Source organism: Perissodus microlepis, chromosome 7 (assembly GCF_051167445.1).
Source record: "Perissodus microlepis isolate ML-2025 ecotype Zambia chromosome 7, ASM5116744v1, whole genome shotgun sequence".
Taxonomy (NCBI): Eukaryota; Metazoa; Chordata; class Actinopteri; order Cichliformes; family Cichlidae; genus Perissodus; species Perissodus microlepis.
This window is the reverse complement of record NC_140467.1, coordinates 34,924,908-34,947,199: the sequence shown is the minus strand read 5'-3', so window position 1 is coordinate 34,947,199 and position 22,292 is coordinate 34,924,908. Positions and strand designations below refer to the sequence as shown.

At 39.7% G+C, this 22,292-nt stretch overlaps 1 protein-coding gene across 2 annotated transcripts in view; it reads left to right on the top strand.

Annotated features, from left to right (window-relative positions):
* Window positions 1-22,292, top strand: part of rxraa (retinoid X receptor, alpha a) — a 106,622-nt gene that overhangs the window by 10,747 nt on the left and 73,583 nt on the right. For both annotated transcript variants that reach the window (XM_084934800.1, XM_084934802.1), the window contains exon 2: window positions 16,524-16,637. In XM_084934800.1, the coding sequence (XP_084790926.1) occupies window positions 16,524-16,637 (114 nt within the window). The remainder of the gene's footprint in view (window positions 1-16,523; window positions 16,638-22,292) is intronic.

Genomic DNA, 22,292 nt, shown 5'->3' with positions numbered 1-22,292 from the left:
ACTATCATTTGGGATGCGTTCTTCTGTTTTTAGCCCAGAACTGGAAACGGGAGAAGGCTGACGATTGAGTTGTTGTTATTGGCAGTGTTCAGCTGTTTAGATGTGTCTGTGTGCGCAAGCATGCACTTGGTCTTCAGCTTTCATATCAGATATTTTTCACTATATACATTGACTCATGTCAGTTTTTCATGACGAGCTGAAGGTGTTATTCTCGCCACTTTTTAAAAAATATATTTGAGGATCCTAAAGCGGTTTCTGCCTGTGGTTGAGCATGCACATTTCATTGTGTACAAGTCTACGCATGTTGGCTTTTGTATGCCGTCGGGATGATTAACTGATGCTACAGCGTGTATGTACTGCGGGTGGAGTCCCCAACGCTGATTCATGAAGTGGTATATGTGGAGCAGATGGGAATCAGTGTGCTGTCTGGGAGAAGTAAGGTCAGGGGTTGTGGCTGGGTCACACTCTGTGGGAGAGGAGCATGCTCAGCAGAGATGACAGTGATTGTATGTAAGTGAGGGGAAGGGAGAGGTGATGGTAAGGGTGAAAATGAAAAAAGAAAAACAGATCAGTGTGAAGTCAGGGAAGAGAAAGCAGGAAGCATGTTGCCTTTATTTTGGTCCTGCTTCGCTCAGTGCATGACTTTTTTCCTCATCAGCGCAGCTATTGTTAGTAACAGAGTTAATTGTTAATTGATCCAAAGAGTGATTAAAAAGAGACAGCTAATCTCCGTCTCTGTGGCACACACACACACTCACACACACACACACACTCACACACATATGGACTGTAGAGAATGAGAATGGATGTTTATTGCAGGATCTAGTGGATGCTAAGGTGCCGTGGGGGCTATTAAAGCCCTCACTTAAAAGGGACTATCAGGGAACAAAGATGTGTGCTGCTTGGAGGAGGAAGGGGTAGAGGGGCTGGAAAAAAAAGACAGAGAGAGAGAGGCCAGGCAAAGAAAGCAAAGTCCTTGGAAGAGTGAGCAGAAGGAGGGAATAAACAGAGTGAGCACATCTGGATTGCCTCAGCAGAATATTTGTGCAACATCTGGAAAAATTCCCTGGAATTTAAGGCTCCCCTCCTTTCATTTCATTTTTTTTCTGCTTTTAACTTCTTCTGTGTCCTTTTTTTTTCTCTTCTTCTTTTTTGCATCTTCAAAGTCTCTTACCTTCTTGCAGCATGCATGTAAATACTCCCAAAGTAATGCATGTAGAGCCCTTGTAGACTTTATAGCTGCCCAAATTGGGCCCATGTGACCAACTCCCCTTTGTGCTGAGCTGGGCTAATTAAGTGGCAGAGAAGTGAGAGGGCACCCGGCTGTGGATCCAGACTCAGGCCAGACCTGCGCCAAACACAGCTCCTCATAAAACTGAGGAAAAAGGAAAAGCATTCCTCCACTTTTTTTTAAACTTTTACGCGTAGTGCTTAAAAAAATACCATATATATGTATATAAATAAAAGTGTTGATTTGTTCTCACCCGAACTAGCGTACTTTTCTGATATAGCTGTGAAAGGGCCACTGTGTGTGATTACAGAAACACAAACAGGCTTTTGTTATTTGAAAAACATTTTCTTTTTTCTTTTCTTTATGTGGTTTGTTGTCATTGAATAAAAAATACGAAGAATGATTTCACAAGCCTTCCTTTCAGATGTAGTATCCCAAGTCGGCCCGAAAGACCTTAGTATTTAATCAACGCCTCAACTTGCTTTATATCACTTAGTTTTCACAGAGTCTGCAGTGCTCTGTTCAGCTAAGAGGCCCTTACAGTACATTACAGATGCACAACCAGGCTTTTGTCTGTCTCCTCGGTGAGATCACAAGAGCGGTTCTCTCCCCTCTCATCACTGGTGAAGCAAGCCTGTGTTCATTAGTGATTAAGATTCAGATGGGCTCTAAGCACCTTCTGTCTTACCTGAGCAAGGCTCCTCATGGGTCGGCGGCGTTGACAGGCAGGTAGCTCTCTTAGAGTGCAGAGGAGAGCACAGAGGTACATGCTAATGTGGCAACTGTGCTGATCAAAAGGGATGCATCGTTGGGCTCCTTCTGATGGGCTTACTTATGCGGGGCCCCCTTGAGAGCTACAGTATGTACAGGCAGGAACAGAGCAGTGATCAGTGAAAGAAAGAAAGGAGGATAGAGGAAGAGAGATGGTGAGTGGAGGGGAAGAAAGAGGGGGGATAAATGACAGGCATTTCATCCTTCATCAGGAAAGATGAAGGGAGAAATATAGGGAATACAGAGCAGTTAGCCTCCAATCAGTAAGGTAATGAATCAACATAGTCTTTGACTGAACATTTCTCAGTTTTAGCCCTTGGAAATAATCATAATTATTTGTTACAGCTATTACAATCATCTCGCTCAGCCTGTTTTTATGTTGATCTAATTTCCTTTATTATCTGGTGTCTGACAGCAAATACGCTGTCAGTCATTTGTGTTTCTGTGAGGATTGTGATTTTTGTCTTCTTTTTTCTCCTCTACGTTACTCTGCAGCTGAGCTACATCTTTCTGCCTGGCTGAGCTGACAAGTTGCACGTCCTTCTAGGAATGCTGATGTTGATGATACTAGTGTGTGTGTGTGATGTTAGCTTACAGTGCATTCTAATACTTATTTTAAATATTGATATCATTTCATAGTGGAGGAACATGTAAGAAGAAGAAAAAAATAGAAATGTAGTGAGTTTAGTCAGAGGGTTGTGCTTTCTTTAAAATTTGAATCTAACGGCCGGAGGGACCGAGGATTATTGGATATACACACTACCTTGACATCAAGCTACACTAGAAAACATTGTCCACGTGCCTTAAGGCCATTGTATTTACACACATCTCTGTGTGGTCCTGCAGAATGACCTTGTTTTGGCTTGTCCACTTGCCCATCCCTTGATCCAAATTAACTTTGCTCTTTTGGACCCCAGTTTTTGAAAGGGGGCACCGCTGCTCAGCGCTAAACAAATATGATGGTCTGTCTCTCTTGGTCAGTAATTGTTATTTGAGATAAGAGTTTTTACCCTGGAAGGCAGATTTAGTATTTTTGGAGCAGTCTTGCGCTTCACTGGCTCATCATATCTTGTGGTTTCTGCAGGTAGACATGCGAGTGATGTCATCCATGGCATTTAGGTAGCTTCCGAAAGGTGCCTCTCACCTATTAACCTGGAGCTCCCCACGCTATCAAAAAAGGGCTTTGTTCTTATTGATGTCGTTTTTTGTGCTCCTTAGGGCCAGTGCTTAAACACACATACAAAACATACACACGGTAAAACTGCAAATAATTCTTTTAAGGTTAACCAGAGAGTTTTACTTTTACATCATAAATGACTCTAATATATACACCAAGTCAAATGATTGTTTAGATTTGGGGTAAGTAATTAGTTATAAACCTTAAATTCCAAGGCTGTACACGCTGTGAGGTGCAGAGCTGTGGGAACATAAACAACGTCAAAATAAAATATTAGATTATATCTTGCAGTCTTATTTAAAAAAAATTCAAGCAAAAAAAACAAAAAACTCTGATTTTCTATTCTAGTATCCCTGTTACAACCAGTGAGTTTTTGTGTAAGAGGCTTAAGCAAAGCTAAATTCCTCATTAATTTGTTGGAAATCATTAAAATCTAAAAATAGATAATTATGCTTTGTACCATTTCACTTTATTTAGAAAGAGAATTTAAATGGACTGGCACTTATGAAGCACTTTTCTACTCAATTTGAAGTTCTAACATTCACACTGTCCGATGGATCAAACCACCAACCTTCTGAAACGCCCTTGTCTGTCTCCTGAGCCTATGCTTCCCCAAATATTTGTGTCAATTACGTCACAGATGAATCATTTATTTGCTGTTGTTGTAGATCTGATAGAAAATGCACAGCGCTGGGCCTCCCTGAGGGTCAAACCGATCAGAGCCAAAGGGGCACATGTTGTTCTGGATACTGGTGTTACATTACTTTCATTTGCTGGAGAATCTCCTGTTAGACAGGAAGTGACAGATTTCAGTCCATTGACCAGCTTTTTTCTCTCTCTCTCACACCCACCCACACATGCGCACACACACACACTTATGTTTCCGCTGTGTATCTCCTCTTCTCAACCGACCACAGAGTCACAGTGAATGAATGATTGGTATTCCACATACTGGACTTCAGGGGATTGACTGAGCTTATGACCAGCTTAGCCTGCAGTTCTGTGCTTGATTGGCAGCTGCAGTTTCCTCAGTGGAGTAGGGTGGCTGGATGGTGGTGGAAACGACGGGTTGATGGGGTACTAGTGACATTTTGCATCTCACGACATGCCATCCTGCATTACTCTATAAATGTCTCACTCATACTATTGCATTCAGACAAGCTCCAAGTAATGATGATGCCAGATCACTATTGAAATGCTTAATTTGGAGCCTGTTTTGGTCAGTGAAAATTTCACCAATTTTTATTTCCACTGTTAACTTCTTAACCTTCTTAAATATTATGATTATGACTAGTTTTGACATTTTTTTTAATTACTTTTTTGTGGCATCTGTAATTGGTTTGCTAGTGGGCAATCACCTTGCTCTTATTTTGAAAGTTAAATTACCTCGACCCAGCCAGCCCCTACCTGCAGCCGGACCGGGTTCCTGTTGTGCCGACCTGCGGTGGGTGTGCCTCCTTCTGCACACACATACATGCAGGCACCACTAGAACGGACCATGCTATTTATGTGGTGTGTTTTGCATTTAGCCTTCGATAATATGAGTATGAATCAATATATTCCTCAAGACCTCGTGTTCAGGCTTGCCGGCACACTTTTGCTGTCACACTGTAAGTGGTTAAAATACGTGACATCTTTGTTTTTGTAACATTTCACTGTCCTTTGCATTTACCCAGGATAATGGGCAGTGTATGTTACAGCCATTAGCCTGTCACAATGGAACCGTCTCCTGCTGGAACCGTGTCCCCTCCTGTTATGATCATTTTCATGCTATCGCAGGCTTTCGCTTTGTTTCCTGTCTCAGAGGGAACGGCTCGCTCAAGTCTTTAATGCTCTGTTTTTGTGCTCATTGAAAAGCCTCGCTTCCAACCAGCATACAGAGTAGCTACACACTTGCTATGCTGAGCCTCATTCCCCCATGGAAGAGAAATAATTTATAAAATGAAATCTACATTTGTTGTGTAAATGACCACATGCTGTAGGATATTTAATCCTGCCTGTAGTCAATCCCAGTCATGTGACTTGACCTAGTTCTCTATGCCTCCCACTGGCTGTCTCTCCCCTTTTTCTCTCTTTCTCACTTTTCTTTTTTCCATTGACTTGCTCTCCCATTGTTTTTTTGCTGTCTGTTTTTGCCTCTTCTTTCTCATTTTATCTCCCAACTTGTGGTCCATCCACATGTTGGCAGCTGCTCCTTTACATGACTGATCCAGTGACTTGTCTTTTCCTTATGATGTGTTAATATCTTGTAACAATGTAGCTGACAACTTTGTCCTTGATTATGGACTTAAAACAAACCAACTTCAAAAAATGAGACATTTCTCATATGAAAGATGTGACGTCAACTTAGAGTTATTACTGAATTTATGACTTGTCCTTGACAGCCTACTAGAGTTTTTACCAACAGTTTTTTTCTTTTTCATTTAACTTCGTCACTACAGGTGTGTTGGAAACACACTTTTCTCCATGTTTTCTACTTTTTCTCTGTAAAAGCTAAGTTGAACTGTACGCGTCCATCTGCCCTTAAACAGTATCAATAAGCTTCTTCTCCATTTGATTGTCATGCACGTGCATGCAAATTGAGTTTTGTTTTCTTATTCATTTGTAGACATTTTGTGCGTGTTGTCAGTTTTACCTGTGCTAAGCTAAACATTGCTGTCAGAAGCTTTTCAAGAGAAAAAGGAAAGGGGTGGTGTTTTTATTACTTTTCAAACAATACCATTTAGATTGGAGGATATGATAGATGGATAAACTGACACTTATCTGGATGAAAGCGTAATTCCAGCCAGCTTGGCATATCCTCAACTGGAATGATTTGGTTGCCTCTTGGAATGTGTGGCATGCATCTGTTCCTGAAGAGCGTGAGAGATCACTCAGGCTTTGGAATAATACTCCAACCCATAACAAGCCTTGGCTGTTTTACTCACCCATGGAGCACTACACACTTTACATGTCACTGAATGCATGGATATTTCCCATGTGCTCCAGCTTCCTTCCAAAGTCTAAAGACATGCATGGTGAGTTAATTAGTGATTCTAAATTGCCAATAGGTTTAGCATGTGCTTGGTGGTCTGTCTCGTTCTGTTAGCCTTGCAATGGCCTCACGACCTATCCAGGATACACTCCACTAATGTCAGCTGAGATCTACAAGCAAAGGAGTGCAATCAGTGGGTTGACCTACCAAGTCTGAAATGACGTCTAGAATTAGAGATGAAGCACAGAAAAAATTATGAATCGCATGCAGTTGTGGTGCTTGTGGCATGAATGTAATATTTTTCAAAGCATTCCTATAAAATGTAATAAAAGTCATTAAGATGAACCTGTTTGCAGTTGAGAGTAAGCATTTGACTGCTGAACCAAAAGACTCGTCAAGGTTGGGTTCCTCATAGTATTTCACAAGTTTTTACATAACACGTGTTATGTAAAACTGAACCTTTCCAGGTATTTGGTAAAGATCAGAGTATTACTTAAACCTTTGGTGGAAAATCAGGAAAATCAGGTGGAAAATCAGTTTCATTAAGGCTTTCCAAAGTTTATATAACTGTTCATATATGAGCAAAGACTCTATTATATACTTATATATTATATATTTACATATAAAATGTATGCATGAATGAAGAACTATGATTTGCTATGAGTTTTCTGGTAATTCCAGTATATGTGCATTTTTGCGTTTCCCTAAGGTTCAGCACACTTAAGGTATGTCCATAATAGACCTGATGCATGAAGGCTTATACTGGAGAGAGCCCCGTTGACTCCACTGGTTATTTTGGCCCAAACTCTTCATTCCAAAACTTGACCTTTCTCCATAAGCACTCTCTTCCTGTCCAATTCTTTCTAAGTCCAGCTTGGGTCTTTCTGAAATATTGATACTGAATGAGAAGTGTGTATTTTAGAACTGATTTCATGTTGAATTGAAAGCCTGGACAGGATTATGCAAGTGTTTGGTTTTTTTTTTTGTTTTTCAATCTGGAGTCGTCTGACCCTAATGGAGCTTTGCCGTCAAAAAATCTGGAATCAGTATTGCTGGTTTTGAAATTTGCCATTCATATTTAATGGCTCCAACTTAAAGAAGCATTTTAGACAAAGAGTGCACTTTATCCTTGTTTTTGAAACTGTCTTGCCTTGTGTAATTCTTATTCTACTGTATTATGAATTTCACTGTTTTTTATTGTTATGCTGGTTTTTGGTCCACACCCATGCAGAGCAGCTGGAGCACCAGATGTTTTTGTTTCAAGTTTTGAATTATGTACTACTTCACATTAATGTATTTCACATAGGAGACTCAGTTTCTCAACATATGTATGTATTTTTTTGTTATTGAAGTATTTATGAAATGTTGCTATAACTTATAGCAACATTTATTTATAGCAGCAACTTACTTAACTGATGTACTTATTCATGAGGGTCTAAAAACCTCCAAATTACCTTGTGTGCGTGTTTGTTTGTTTTTTTTGTTTTTTTTTTAAAAAAAAAGCTTTTATAGCAAATTATTTCACTGATGATTAAGAAAAAAAATGTGAGGACGTTGTACAATCTTTTGGTTGTAGGCTGTTAAAAATTGAAAATAATAATTTCTGGATTGTTAAAGGCTTTTTACACAGTCTTGTGAAACATTCCATGTTTAACCTCTATTATCAGTAATTTCAGAAGTAAAAGCTTCTTGCCGGTGAAAAGAAAACATGAAAACACTAAACTTTTCGCTGTTGTTGAGTTGGTTAGAATTTGACTGTGTCAGCTCAAATGAGACTGGAAGTACCAATAACGGAGAATGAGAAAATGCTAATGCAAGTCTTGACTTAAGCAAGCGTAAAGCTTGATTGTTGAATCTGGGTCAGAGTTATAAAACATATTGTTCAGAAGAGAAGAATAGATGACGTCTGTGGCAGCACAGGTCCTTCCTTCTGTTTTGACCATCGTTATTTGTTCATGTTTACATCCTCGGCATGTGGGTTGAAGATGTACTAGGCTGAGGCAACAGGAGGTGGTTAATGGGAGACTGTGTGCTCCTGTAGAGATGGAAGCGTGGGCGTGTGGAGACAATTTAGCAAGCTAACAGGAAGCGTGTTCTGGGACCTTCCGCTAAGACTCAGGCAGACAGTGAGTGGGGCACAGGTCGCTACACAGTACCACACCTTCATATTGCCAGAGAGCATCTCTGTTCAGCTGTTGGTGCGTTAGATTTTCCCTGCAGAATGTTCATCTGTGTACCATTGTAACCCAGGTCCCACGTAACTATGATAAAAGCTAGAGTGTATCATAAAATGAAACTGGGCTTGAGTTTGTTGTATTACTAATTTATACCAATACCTTCCTATTAAATTAATCTGTATTTTATGCAAAAATTGTACCTCAACAGGTATTTATTTCTGAAGAAAAAAAAAATAACATGGAGGAGAGTCACTCTTTTTTATGAAATGAACTAAAATACAATTAACCAATGTAAAAATTAGTGCATGGGATAAAGATTTTCAAAATAAAACACCAGGTCCCTTAAGTTCTAACCGTTCTTTCTTTCATAAACAAAACTGTTTCCTTATACCTTTAAAGTGGAGAGAATTTCATCTATGGGTACAACTAAAACAGTTCTCATCAACTTAACCTCCTAAGACCCGAACTCTTCCACAGTATGCATTTTTAATTTCTCTTTGATATTTGGGCTGATGATGAATGTAAAAACAAAGAATTACCAGATTTTTTTTTTTTTACCTTATTTTTGTTTTTAAGAAAAATAAGAGCCACATATGAGGATATTCATTTGAAATTTCGATAGAACAGTAGCAGTATAATGTCCTGGTTAGTGGATATCAGGCCCTTGTAGAGCAAAATTGAGTATTTTGGTCTAAATAACCCAAAATGTGATGTCCACATATGTGGACGCCAGGTCCTAGGAGGTTAAACCACATTTGTACCAGTGTGCCTTGACACACACATTTACTTGTCCAAATTAAACCTGAAGAATAGTATTTGTTGGCCTCAATGATAAACCTTAGATGCAATCCACAATGCAATGCCTCACAACATCTTCTTCGGACATAACTTGTGTCCGCTCCCACAGGTTCAGCCTTTACCACTCGTCAATTTTATTACCATGAACTGCTTCTTTTTTCAATTATTTTTATACACAAATCTGAATAATTTCAGCCATTTTTTTTACATTACTTTCTAACATAATTTTCTTTGATCACTCTAAAATGTCAACTATGATAAGGAAAAATAAAATCGAGGCCCTGAACTTAGGCCAGAACCGTGTCCAATTGCAACTGTTAATCATAGCTAAAAATAGCACTTTTGATGCTACACTGAAGCCGTGCAGAGCAGGGTGAATACTGCAAAGTATGGCCTGAATTTCCACCCATGATCCATTAGAGGAAGCACATAAAACAATGTTTTATCTTTCCCTTTCTGGTGCTAATATTTCACCGCTGAGAAAGGGCCAGTGTGTGCTTTGCCAAGGGCTGCTGGTGTGGGCAGATAGTCCGTCATGTGAACGGCTACTGTAAAGATCAGCAGAGGGATAGTAGATTTTTAAATGCTTCCTTGTGTCCTTCCTGCGTGAAAGGAGCCTCTTTTACCCTTACAGCTTTTTTTGAGTCCAATCACACAAATTTGATTAGAGTCGTTTGCCCAAGGAGCTACTCTGGCTGCTGGGCGGCAGTGAGGCCCTTGTTCCCCTATTTGCCCCGGAGAAAGGTTCTGACGTACACAAGTAGCCTTTGAACCCCCCCCCCCCCCCCCTTTTTTTTTTTTCTTCCCCTCTAACCTCATTTACCACACTCTTTTAGTTTTTCTTCCTGCTTCTGTCTGTCTGCTCATCAGAGGCCTTCTACTGGCTTCATCACATCACACTAAGTGAAACCTAGAACTCTTAGATGTGATCATGAACTGCTGCATTTGTGTCCTCTCTGCTGAACACTACTGCTTTGGGATGTTTTATGCAAAAATAAAAGAAAGAAAGAAAATAAAAAGAAAATTGCACATGCCTGCCTGTTGGAAGCTGTCAGTTAAGTTTGAGTCATTCTATAAATATATTGGCAAACAATGCATGGCTTTTATTTTGGGTCTTTCTGCAAACTTTATTCCTGCAGAATTCAACTCAACAAGTAAAGAAACATAAAGCAGAGTTGCTGCTTGTTGTGTTGAGCTCTGGTTGAGAGTTATGTGCAGACAGTGATGCACATTCTTATCAGCATGACTAGCAAATGTCATGCCTTGTGATTATAAGGTCGATATGGAAGTAAAAAAGCAAAAGTGTTCTAGTCCAACACATTTAAGAGCCAACAAGGTGGTGTAGATTGTAGTGCACACTCCTCTGCAAATGTACTGGCAACCAGCAGCTGTTGGACTGGTGGTAACTGGTTAGAAACCCTACTGAGTGGTCAGGTGAAATGGAGGCTATGCCTAAACACTTCCATCTGTCATTTGCGTTGAATTGTCACACAACTCTTGTGTCAGAACATTAAAGTTTGTGGAAGGAAAGTATGGCATATATTGAGAACAACAATCAATCCAGCAGCTTGTATTGATGGAGGTGGTGGGTTTGATTACTTGTACCCAAATTATGTATAAATGAAAGGACAAATAAATATGTCAGTTATTGCTTTTGGTTTTGTTGCTTAACATTCCAATACCAACTAATGCAATTACCTGTATATTTTACCTTTCTCTATTGATTAAGCAAAAGTTTTTTCCGTCAATTGTTTTTAGAGAACAAAAGTTATCAAAACTAGAAAAAGGCTATAGGTTATAGACAGACAGGCTTCTCAACAACAGCCCTAATGTTACTGTTTTAAAAAAGGTCATTCATGTCAATTCTACCTTTTCTATAGAGGCTTTGCAGCTTCGAATGTGACACCAGGGCAGCTTCATTATCCTGACTGTGTGAAAGTGCAGACTCAGTTTCAGACAAAGTAGGAAGGCATGTTTTTTTTTTTTTGTTGTTTTTTTAAGAACCGTTACAGAAAGGTGCTCTTGTTCATTTCAAAAGCACCTCAGTTTAGGTCTCACAAAACACAGTCGCTTAATAAGTCATTCAATAAAGCTGTCCAGTTAACTTTTTTTATTGCCAGTCCAGACCTCAGCAGCAGTTGGTTTTGTGACTCACAACTTAAAAGTAAAAAAAAAAAAAAAAAAAGGTGTTGCAGATTTTAGTCACAGTTTTTTCTTTTCTTTTCTTTGTTGTTGTTGTTGTTTTTCAGTTATGATTAATCAACTTCCTTCCAAAGGTAGTTTTGCTACAAATAATCTAGGCTTGTTGTGGCTGAACCTGAAAATTATGTCTTCCTGCCAAGGTCTTCACAGGTCTGTGTCAGCAGATTTTGCCTTAACCGTTCATTGTGACTAAAATAAGCCTCATAATCAGAAGGAAGAGCAAGTCATTAACCTACAGAATCTGCAAATTTTTGATTTAGATTTCAGTTTCTCTGCTTATAAACCAAATCAGCACTGATAAAAGGAACTTATTGTTTTAGGCTAGAAATTAAATACATAGCAGAGGCCTGCAAATCCTACAAGTGTGTGATAAGGTCTTTCACTGACCTCTGTCTGGTTTGGATACTCAGGGACCCCTGAGGTTTCACTAACAGGGGGATTATATTCCAGGGAAGTAGGAATTCCTCTTATATGTTTTTTCTCCCCAAGTCCACTTGAGGTCCTGCTAAAAAGGCGCATGTATAGTGCCTGTTCAGTCACCAAACGGTAAAGGTTAGACAGAGGTCTGCTCAGAAGCCTGCATTCACTAAAATTTACCCACTTGGACCCAAATGGGCGCTTGCATACTCACGAATGTGGAAAGTTTAACACCTGTCTAACGTGGTCGAAGCTGAGGTGAAATTTTAGCCCAGAGGTAGTGTTTCTGAGGGCGTGAATGAGGGCGTGTAATCAATACAGAGAGGCATGTAAAAACAACAAGTGCATTATTTCCAAGTTTGTAAAATATGTCATAGCTATTTTTTGAACAAGCATCATGCTATTATCAGCAAGTAGGTATGGCTTCTAGAGATCATTGATTTTTAAATTTTTTTTTTGGCTTTGTTGTCGTAATAGATCTGCCCAGACTTTGCTCTGGCTGAGATAAATGCAAGTTTAATGACATGTTTTTGTACGGCTTCCTTCTTCAAAATAGATTTCATCTAGTGGGAGGGAAGACAGTTTGCTGATGAAGCAAATACACGCAGGGACAGGCTGATGATCAACAAATAAGGGCAGCATTCCTGTCATTTCTGAGAGGAATGCTTCACTCAAGAAATGTTTGATTATCAGTGGATGGATCCTGCATCTTATATATCTAAACAGATGGAAAAAAAAAAGATTTGCGTCTGTACACAGGATTTGTTTTATTGGATGGTAACTACAGGCATAAGGAGGCGATGTAGGTGGATGATGGAAATCAGATGAAAGTAAATAGCTACGCTTGATGTGTGTCATTTAAAATGTAAACACAGTGTGTTACAGTAACCTCTGACATAGTGCTAACATAAGACTGGGCCAATTAATTTCATGATTAATTAATAAATTTAAAAAAATACATTTATATCATGAGCACAGAAAAATTAAAAAAAAAATTAGCTTAAGGTGGGGCTTCTGCTGGTATTGCTTTTGTAAAAAAAAAATATTTAAAAATCAATAAACTGATGTAAGACAAAAAAAAAAAAACAGGAGGACACTTGGAACAGCATATCAATGTAATTGTATGCTATTTTATACACAGAGAATTCAGTAAAATACATATCTCAAGTACATGTCGGCAAACACAATTGAACAGTTGAAATCTCCTTCTGTGCATGGAGGTTTGAGGCCTCCTTCCAAGCACTCTATCAGGATCTTAGCCCCTGAAGTCCCATAAAGGAAGGGCTTTTTTATTGCACCTTGGAGATGCATTAGCGGGCCAATGATCTTTGACCTTGGGCTTGTTCACCCTGGCAACATACTGTAGGACATGAACAATCCTTACTCTTCAGGAGAATTCAGCTAGGAACCCTTAAACTCATAAATGCTTGAATGCATTTTCTTCAACAGGCCCCAGTTTGTGAGGTCTTGTAGATTCTGGAGACCTAGTCATTGGTTTATCTGCAGTAAATAAAAAATGTGCTTAAGGTGAAATCTGCAGCATTTTCATTTATCAGTGGGTTTTGTTATAACGCCACATTTACACACTTTTGTTTCATTAGAACCTTGTCATTAAGCCTTTCTTTTATTAGCTTTATATCAATAAAAAGCCCTTCTTTCATTAGCAGAACATCTCAAAGGCTTGCCTTCATTAGCACAAGGTTGTAAGTGCTGGATGGGATTTCATTAGCAGACTGTCTTTAATGAGGAAACTCCCAGCGTGTTTACATTGCCCTGATCCCCCATGATGGCTGGAAAGGATAATGCCGATTGGCTGTTAAAGGAAGGTTTTGAGCTTGTCCCTGGAAGATTGGATCATGCAGTTATTAAAGCCAATGAGATCCTTGCCGCTTAGAAGTGAAGTGCAAGATCAAACACTTTAGTAATCAAGATCCTGCTTGAGTATATGAACTAAGGCATAATGATGCAGTGCTGGAGAAGATTTAATGACGAGACATGCACCAACCTTACCTTTTACGACAGCAGGTCCGGAACCTGCACATACATGTCGTACACTTTCATCAAGTCCTTCAAGGTTTAAAATGTAATGCCCTTCACTCAAAATGATTTATCGAGCCAACAGAAAAAAAAAAGACGGATTCCTGTCAAATGTATCATTCTTGAAGTATTTTTACAGCTGCCAACTAAACATTTGATGATTCATTCCTTTTAATTATGTGTTTAGAGATTTAAACTCAAGTTGTTTATCAGTAGCAACGTAACCAACTTAGTTTTTCTTCTTTCTTTCTTTCTTTCTTTCTTTCTTTCTTTAACCATTTTTTGATATATGGTCGGTGTTTTTACAATACACATTGAGGTGTTGAGATCATTTTCAGCTTCAAACAAATTTGTCCCTCTTTTGTCTTTACCTCTTCCTTATTCTGTAGTGAAATTTCAGATTGCTTTAACATTACTTTGCCCCGTGGGAACATTATTCCAGTGGATTGCTTTCAGAGTAAGGCTTTTTTTTGTGGGAGGTGGGTGTTGCTGTCTCCTTAGTTTACTCCTGACTTTGGAAAAGTGCAACTTGACTGGGAGGTAGGGCTCATATGGAAATGCCTTAATGTTTAGTGACCTTACTCGAAGCACTATACCATGTGTCACTCTTTGGCCTCCAGCCCCTTTCTTCAACCAGGAGTGTGTCGTGTTTTTGAAGAACTTAATTTGGCAAAGATGGGAAAAATATGGTTGACTATGGCAGAACTATTGTGTTCCAAGATTCACTCCTTCCCCCTCTCTTGCACCCTTCTTCTCCTTCTCCATGAGTCCTGACACAGTTCCTTCTGAAGAACTACTCTTGTGTGTATGTTTGGTTAAAAAATGGTGTGGTTGATTCATTTTGATGTCCTTCTATTCAGCTTGGAAAGAAAAGAAAAGTCATGTTAATTTATTTCATAGTCTACAATAGAATATTCTTATCTGTAATTAATAAGGCCATAAAAGTGATTTGAGTCACTGTGTTAGGGTGGTGATGAGATGGCTTGCACAAATCTATAATCTGGTATATCATATTGAAATGATCTTAACTCATACTTGGCTTCCAAGCTAAGAGTAAAAGATTTAATTGCATTATGGTTTGAACTAATCCCATCAGAACTTACACACACACACACACACACACACACACACACACACACACACACACACACACACACACACACACACACACACACACACAGAGTCTGTTAGGGTATTGTTTTCTGAATCGCAAACATTTGATTGATGTTCATCCAAGATGCCTGTAATCTTCATGGTTCCCATAAAGCAGGGCTCGGGACTCTTTGCTGTTATTTTAAGATGACATTTTCCAACATCTGATGACAATAATAATATGATGCTCATTAAACAGTGATATAAGTGATATGCGTGACACGAGAATAAACAGGCTTTATTTTAGTTTCATGTGTTCTTCTATGCCTGTTTTATTTAATTTGTGATATTCTTTGCTGTGACTGATCCAGACTTGAATTATCTTGCCAGTCCCTGAATCATCTGTAATACTAATGAATGTGTCAAATAAGAAAGCCCCACCTGCTCACATGTCTATATGATTGCACATGCACTTCCACGTGGTACACCCTTAAAAGCAGGAAAAATAAATATCAGCATCTCAGACAGCTTATCATGGGGAACTAATTCAATATCTCTTTGCCTGTTTTAAATGTCATTCTCTGAGCTCATCTGGAGTGACGTGTTTTTCATGGTGGTAATAAAGGAGCTTTATTGGGCTCAGACAACAGCGATGGGGAGGGCTCTTCCGCCTGCTGCTCTTGATGTTTGCAGAAAATCCAAAAGTCCTCCTAAGGAGTGAATAAAGTTTGGATTTGCAGAGGTCCTCTAATGCCAATAAGATCTGCTTGAGCTACCCTGTCAATAAAGATGGAGCGACTGCTTCTCTGCACACACAGGTTTTCCCTTTGGCTGCGTTGTAGGTGAAGCAAAATACCACTCATATTCCACTTTCAGTCCATTTATAAGAAATAATAAAAAATGGTATCATCATCAATCATAAAGGTTAGTGCTACTCAGTCTGGGACATTTTTGTAATTTGATATTAATAGATTTGTAGTTCTTTCATCATGAACCTCTTGTATTCTTCTCAATTTTGTTTTAAATTCATCAAATTGAGGACTTTGGGATAGTATTAGGGTTCTATAATTCAGGACAGATTTCTCCAAACATTGCTGTTTTGAACAATCTAGATTTGTTTGTTGATCTTTTCTTTGCTGGATGATGTCAGTGACTTGTGAGCACTTGCCTTGAGGGGATACAGCCTCCTCGGTTGCCTTATTGTGTCAGATAATGGCTTCCCTATTGAAAATGACCACTGTGACCCCTGACACAGACAGTATGACGGCTTCCTCCATCCCCTTCAGGCACCCCAACTTACTCTGGCATTTTGACCACACAGAGCTGCTAACCTTAGTGCTGTGCCCAAAAGCCTTTTGCCTTTCCACAAACCAGCCCTAGCCAGCGCTCTGCAGGTTCTGTCCACTCTGTGGAGCCTTCAAGGCTGGATACAGACATACAAAACTCATGGGCAGTGAGCTGGCTCAGTGCCACAAGAGAGGTGTTTAGGGTGATGTACACCTGATTACAAAGCTATACATTTTGAGCAGTATGCTGGTTCTGATGGTGACCCAATCACTTTAATGTCAAAGTTTAACCTGCTTTATCATCTTCTCCTTATTCCTCCTGTCCTTTGTGTTTAATTTCTCTGTATTTCTTTCATTACAGGGTTCTTGAAGCCCCAGTGCTCTCTAGCTCCTCCGATGCAGCGAGGTCGCTCAGGTGACGCTTGTTCCTGTTTTAGCGGTGTGTGCCCCCTCCATGACCGCCGTCTATCCTCAGGTAACACCAACTTGATAAACTTCTTGTTGATACTATGTTTCTTTGTTCTTTTGTTTGATCTTGGGAAAAATATGAGGGAATACACTGTGCAATCTAACAGGTAAGAAGTCATCTCCAAACCTGATGCACATACATGTATACGCCTCACAACCTCTGGTTTGAGGTGTGGCTCGGGGACCCTTTCAGGAGGCAGTGTTCCGTCTGGTTTTTATGATTAATGGTGTCTTTGCATGTGGAGCCCCAATGATGGACAAGTTAACAGAGGTGCTCTGAGAACGGCCCCCTTCCTCCCACCATCTCAGTCGGCCCTCTCAGACAAGCAGAAGCTGACATCAGTGGGTATTCTGAACTGAACTGTCTGGTATGTGGCTAATGAATAGGAGTCCAAACTGTGCAGAACATGTGGTTAATGCTGATACATTTATCATTCCATCCCTGAGGCTCCCTCATTCAGCATTATCAGTGCTGTTACCAGCTGAGCTGCCTGCCTTGTGATGAGAGCATGACTTGTGTGCTAGGACAAAGTCACTTCAACATACACTATAAAAAAAAAAAAAAACAACCTCTGAGAACATCTGTTTGATTCTTCTGCACAAAGTAGAAGCGTTCTAAAATCTAAATCTAAATTTTTTTTATTAGTTCTGAAACAATTTTCCTAAGCAAAAACCTTCATATTTTTTTAGCCTTCTGTTGTTGGAGAATACAAACATTTTCTGAAAGAAATCTGTTTCCTTTTAGAAACAAATTAGCTTAGTTTTGATTATTTAGTTTCATTTTGCACTGAACTGCAAATTAATCATAATTCTTTCCTGTTTTGTTAGATTTCCCCCCCCCCCCCCCTTTTTCTTTTTAAGTGCTCTCAGATGCATCTGAGAAATTCATTATTGAGGTGGTATATTGGATTAAAAAAAATAACGAGTAAATCTTATTAAACATGCTGCTAAATCAGTCGAGCACTATTGATACATTTTCAAAACTAGGGAAAACACCTCATGTCCAAAAACTCAAATAGTTCTATAATCAGTAAATTTGTGGGGTTTTTTTTCCTTTTTAAGGATTACCAATACAATTCGAAACAAAAAGTTCAAGGCTTCGAATCATAAGTTTTGCTTAACAACAAAATCTGATCAGTCTTGTTGTACAATCTGTGCGTGATAACCAAAGATAGTATCCATGCATGTTTCTTTCAAGTCTGCATCAAAATTGCCTTTAGGACTTTCCACATTTTAAATCATCTTATTATATCTTACAGTGAGCCAAAAGAAAAAAAAGATGCAATCAAATGTAATAATAAGATTACACTAATTTAATTCATTTCTTTGTCTTGTTGTAGTTGTTACTGCAGTAAACGTTGAAACGTTGAAAGACGTGAAATTTTGAATGGAATAATACTGTTCATGTTGTATACAAGATTTATACCTCAATGCTTGTGCAAATTGTGACCTAAGCTTTGTGGGTTTTGTTGTCCATCTGCATGCTATTCTCATATTATTGTATTTCTTAAATGATGCCATGCAATTTAGAACAAACAGTCACTTTAACTCTTGAGGGAATGCTTAGATTTTCCTCATAAGCAGTCAAGGTCACTGTCACCTCATGTCTGTCACACTCTTGTGCAAACCATGAACGCCATGGAGAGAATTTAATTACATCTGGCATAAACGTACACCATGTGCTAAAAGGTAAACGGGTTTGAATTTGGTGGTTAAAGGTCAAGGTCACTGTGACTGCACAGTGCTGGCAGTATTGAATAAATTATAGGTGAATTCTTGCAAAATTTTACACTCCTAACTATTAAAGTAGAATCTTGAAGAGATGGTATTTTATATCCAAAAATTCACTGGCCAAGTGTTCACGGAGGGAGTCTGCATCTTGTTTTGTTTTTTAACCATAGTTTGTGTATTTATTTAAAATATTATTGGTTTTTATATTTTTTTCAAAATCAATAGTAAATCTTAACTGTCTTCTTTTCTCTTCCTGCTCTGTGAAGGGGGGAGAAAATGAGAACCCACTACCCTCTCTTTCACAGGCAAATACTTTCATATGGACAAGTTTCAGCACGATGAGGTGCAGTTATTCTACCAACCTCGCCCCCATCTTTGTGTATTTTGCAGAGTTGTCTTGATTGATTGCAACATATTTTACTGTCAGAGTTTAATAATGAGGGTAGATGTGTTTTCCGAACAATTGGGACCATCTGGATAAGTTGTGTAGTCTCACTGAAGTATGTTAAAGGTTTTACGTCTTTGTGTTGTGGCTATTTTAAGACTGGTAGGACACCAGGTTACAAGTAACATTAGATTATTTTGTCTGTGTCAGACTCAGGGGCAAATAGAGAATAGAGGAGGAGTTAGGGGAGTGAAGTTTCTTTTCTTGTTGCTATTCTCGCATGAGTTGTTAAAGTAAATCGGTGGTGTGTTAAGCAGCCAAGAGCACTGGATACCTCTAGAGAAAGTTACCTAACTGTTAAGTCATAGCAGCAGAGGGGTGGCTAGCCGCTCTGGAGTCTAAGTTTATAGACTCTGTAATAATCTGTGGGTCTAATTATGGAATATGTTTCTATAAATTCACCAGTGCCCCTAGATTGTGTGATTGTCCTCCAATCATGATGTTCCAGCTGCCCAACTATAGCCACAATGACAAGTTGCTGTGGGAGGCGTGAGGCGTGTAGGGGTGACCAAGCAGCAGGTTTCTGGGAAGGCTTGCGAGCCTCGCCCGGGGGAGCTGTATTCAGCAGTGATCTGCTGAACTCCGGGCAGCACACTGATGTGGCTCGGCTCCGGTTTCAGTGGTTTTACATTGTTTGGGCTTTTCAAAAACAAACTTTTACTGGAAAGGGACCGTGAGAAATGTAGTATTCAAGACCTCACTTTTCCACAGGATAATCTTAGAAAAAAGGCAAATCATTTAGGGCCTCTTTTCACTTTTTTTTTTTTCTGTTGCTTTTTAATGAGAACAAGAAGTCATGATGGGATTTTTTTTTTCTATTTTGGAAATGTGGTGCATGAGGTGAGCGAGTGTAAAAGAGAGACAGCATTGAAAACAGAGCTTTTTGAAAAAGGCCTTCACAATGCAAGCCTTGTGCTGTGATTTGGTCTGTCCTCACCAAGCTGAGCAGAGGAATGGAAAAGATTATCCGCAGGAATGTCTGGGGTGCCCTCAAACGGAGCAGGCCTCGTGACTGGCCAATGGGAGCGAGGCCTGTAGAGCGGCAGGCTAATTTTTTCCTGATGAACTCAGCTGCCTGTTCCACAATGCAGTCTGATTGCCAGGGCTGAACTCGCATATGGTCCGTGTTTGGAGGGTCCAAATGACAGGACCAATTCTGCCTGGAGAGAAAAGGGGGTGGGGATGTTGGACATAGATGATCACGACTGGCTCCCTCTCTTGTTATTTCATTAGTTCTGGATGTGACTGATGCAGCAGAAACTCAATCTGAGTATCCGGCACTACCTGCAGAGATTAACCCTCCAGGTGTATTGTTATCTTGTGATTTCTAACTCTCTATTGATTATGTTTTAATAAGTAACAATTACACATAATACCAAGCAGCATTAGTGTTTAATGCAGCCCTGTTTCATTACAGTGCCTCAGAATTATCTCACTGCCTCACAAATCCTGCCAATTCATTTGGAACCTGTTTTCTATTCTGACTACATGGAAAGAGGCTTCATTATCCCTCCACTTAGAACCAGCCCAGCGTAAACTGTAGGGCTAGTGACACAGCTCCATCTCCATGCAAGAAATATGTGTTTACTTGCTCATTGTTTTTTCTGTGTGTTGCTTTTTAGAATTAGTTCTGCAGAAATACTCCATGTGGTGGGCCTCTGGAGAGAGGCAGCATGTGTTTGTGGACCTTGTGGTCACACAGCAGGGTTTTAGAGTAGCGGTTGGGGTGGGGAAGTGGGGTTAATGTCTAGTTAAAGTGGCTCCCGGCTCCTCATATTTCCCATCGTGGGGTCCTGAAGAGGTGAGGAGGGTCATAGGGAGGGAGCTCGTTAGCCTCAGTGTGCTTCGTGCTCCCTGCTCTCTAATTGGCTGGCTGGAGTCAGTGCTGTCCCCGGCTGCTTCCTGCTAGGTCAGAAGCCAACAGGGCTAGAAGCAACTAAGCTGCAGTTTATGGGTCCTGAACCCCATTCATCGGGACAGACAAGTTATTTTTGTATTTTTAATACACAAATTCGAAGAATCACAACTCATCTCATGCTAAGCCCAGTTAATTTCTGCGTGTTTTTAGTTGTATGTGGTTTACTTATAGCCAGAGCACTGGTGTTTGTCCTCACTACGATAAGAACTGCCAGACTTTGGAGTTAATTAGATGTTTGAGTTTTTGTGTGTGTGTGCGTGTGCGTGTGTGTGTGTGTGTGTGTGTGTGTGTGTGTGTGTGTGTGTGTGTGTGTGTGTGTGTGGATGAAATGCAATTGGTGTACAGCGAAAAATTTCATAATGTTAAGACTAAAATATAAAGAAACTAAAATTCCCCAGATAGCTAAATAGATTCTGGTGTTAAATTTAATTCCCACGATTAAAACCTTAATTAGTTGAGCCATCAGTTCCCCCATAATTGATATTTATGTATTGATTTTTGTGACAGGAGGTTTGTGTGTGTGTGTGTGTCCTCACATTTGCCCTTCATGTTCTTTTTGTATTGCTCTCTAATAATCTCTCAGCTAGTCCTTTTATCTAAGGAGGATTTACTAAATACTGTCCATCTGGTCACATGGGATTCCCTAAAGTGACATGGCCCCTGGTGGCCAGCTGCCACAGCAGCTAGGATGCATCTGCAGAGGTGGAGGTCTCTGTGCTGGTACTGAATGCCATCCGCAGCCATCCTCGGTGGGTCACTAGAAATCAGAGTGACTAAGCCTTTGATAACTCTCTGAGCCCTTAATCCCAGAGCAGCACCATCAGAGTGAAATGCTATCTCATTGTTACAGCTCAGACCCATTGGAGAGTGAAAAGAGTGGGCAGCCGTGGACATGGGGGATGGACAGGAGTTGTTATATCGTCGCTGTGGTGCGGTCATTATCATCTCCACAGTGGAAATATGGGTGCTGGAGTTGAGGACTGGGAGTTGAACTTGAATAATTACCTGAGCTCAGATTCTCAAAGGCTCTGAGTTTAAATTTAAATCTTGGTTGTGCACTGGAAGCAGCATTTATCAGGAGTACAGAATAATTGAATGCCTAATTAATCTTACAGTGGAATACAAATTTATCCATTGTTCCTCCCTCCCCCCCCCCTATTTAAAAACAGTGAGGAGTTGAGCAGAAAGCACTTGTTTTTTTTTGTTGTTGTTTTTTAATTTTCCTGCTGCATTATATTTAGACTATAGATAATATATTCTCTCAGAGACAGTTTACATAGATAAGGTGAAACTTCATCCTGCCAGCTGTCCTTGGAATTTATTTTGACCCCTTGAGTGAGAGTAACAGTACAGTATGTGAGGCTTTGCATCTGCATGAAAAAAATGGAGGGAAAAAAAAGAAACCCTGCATTTTTTATTAACTTCAATTAAACATGAATAAGCAAGTTCTCATTCTTGAGGCCCCACGTTGCCTAACACAGAACAATATGTTAATGACAGCCAAGCACGTCGGTTTCTTCTGGAATATATGGGCAAATTAACCAATGGCATGAATATAAATGAATGCG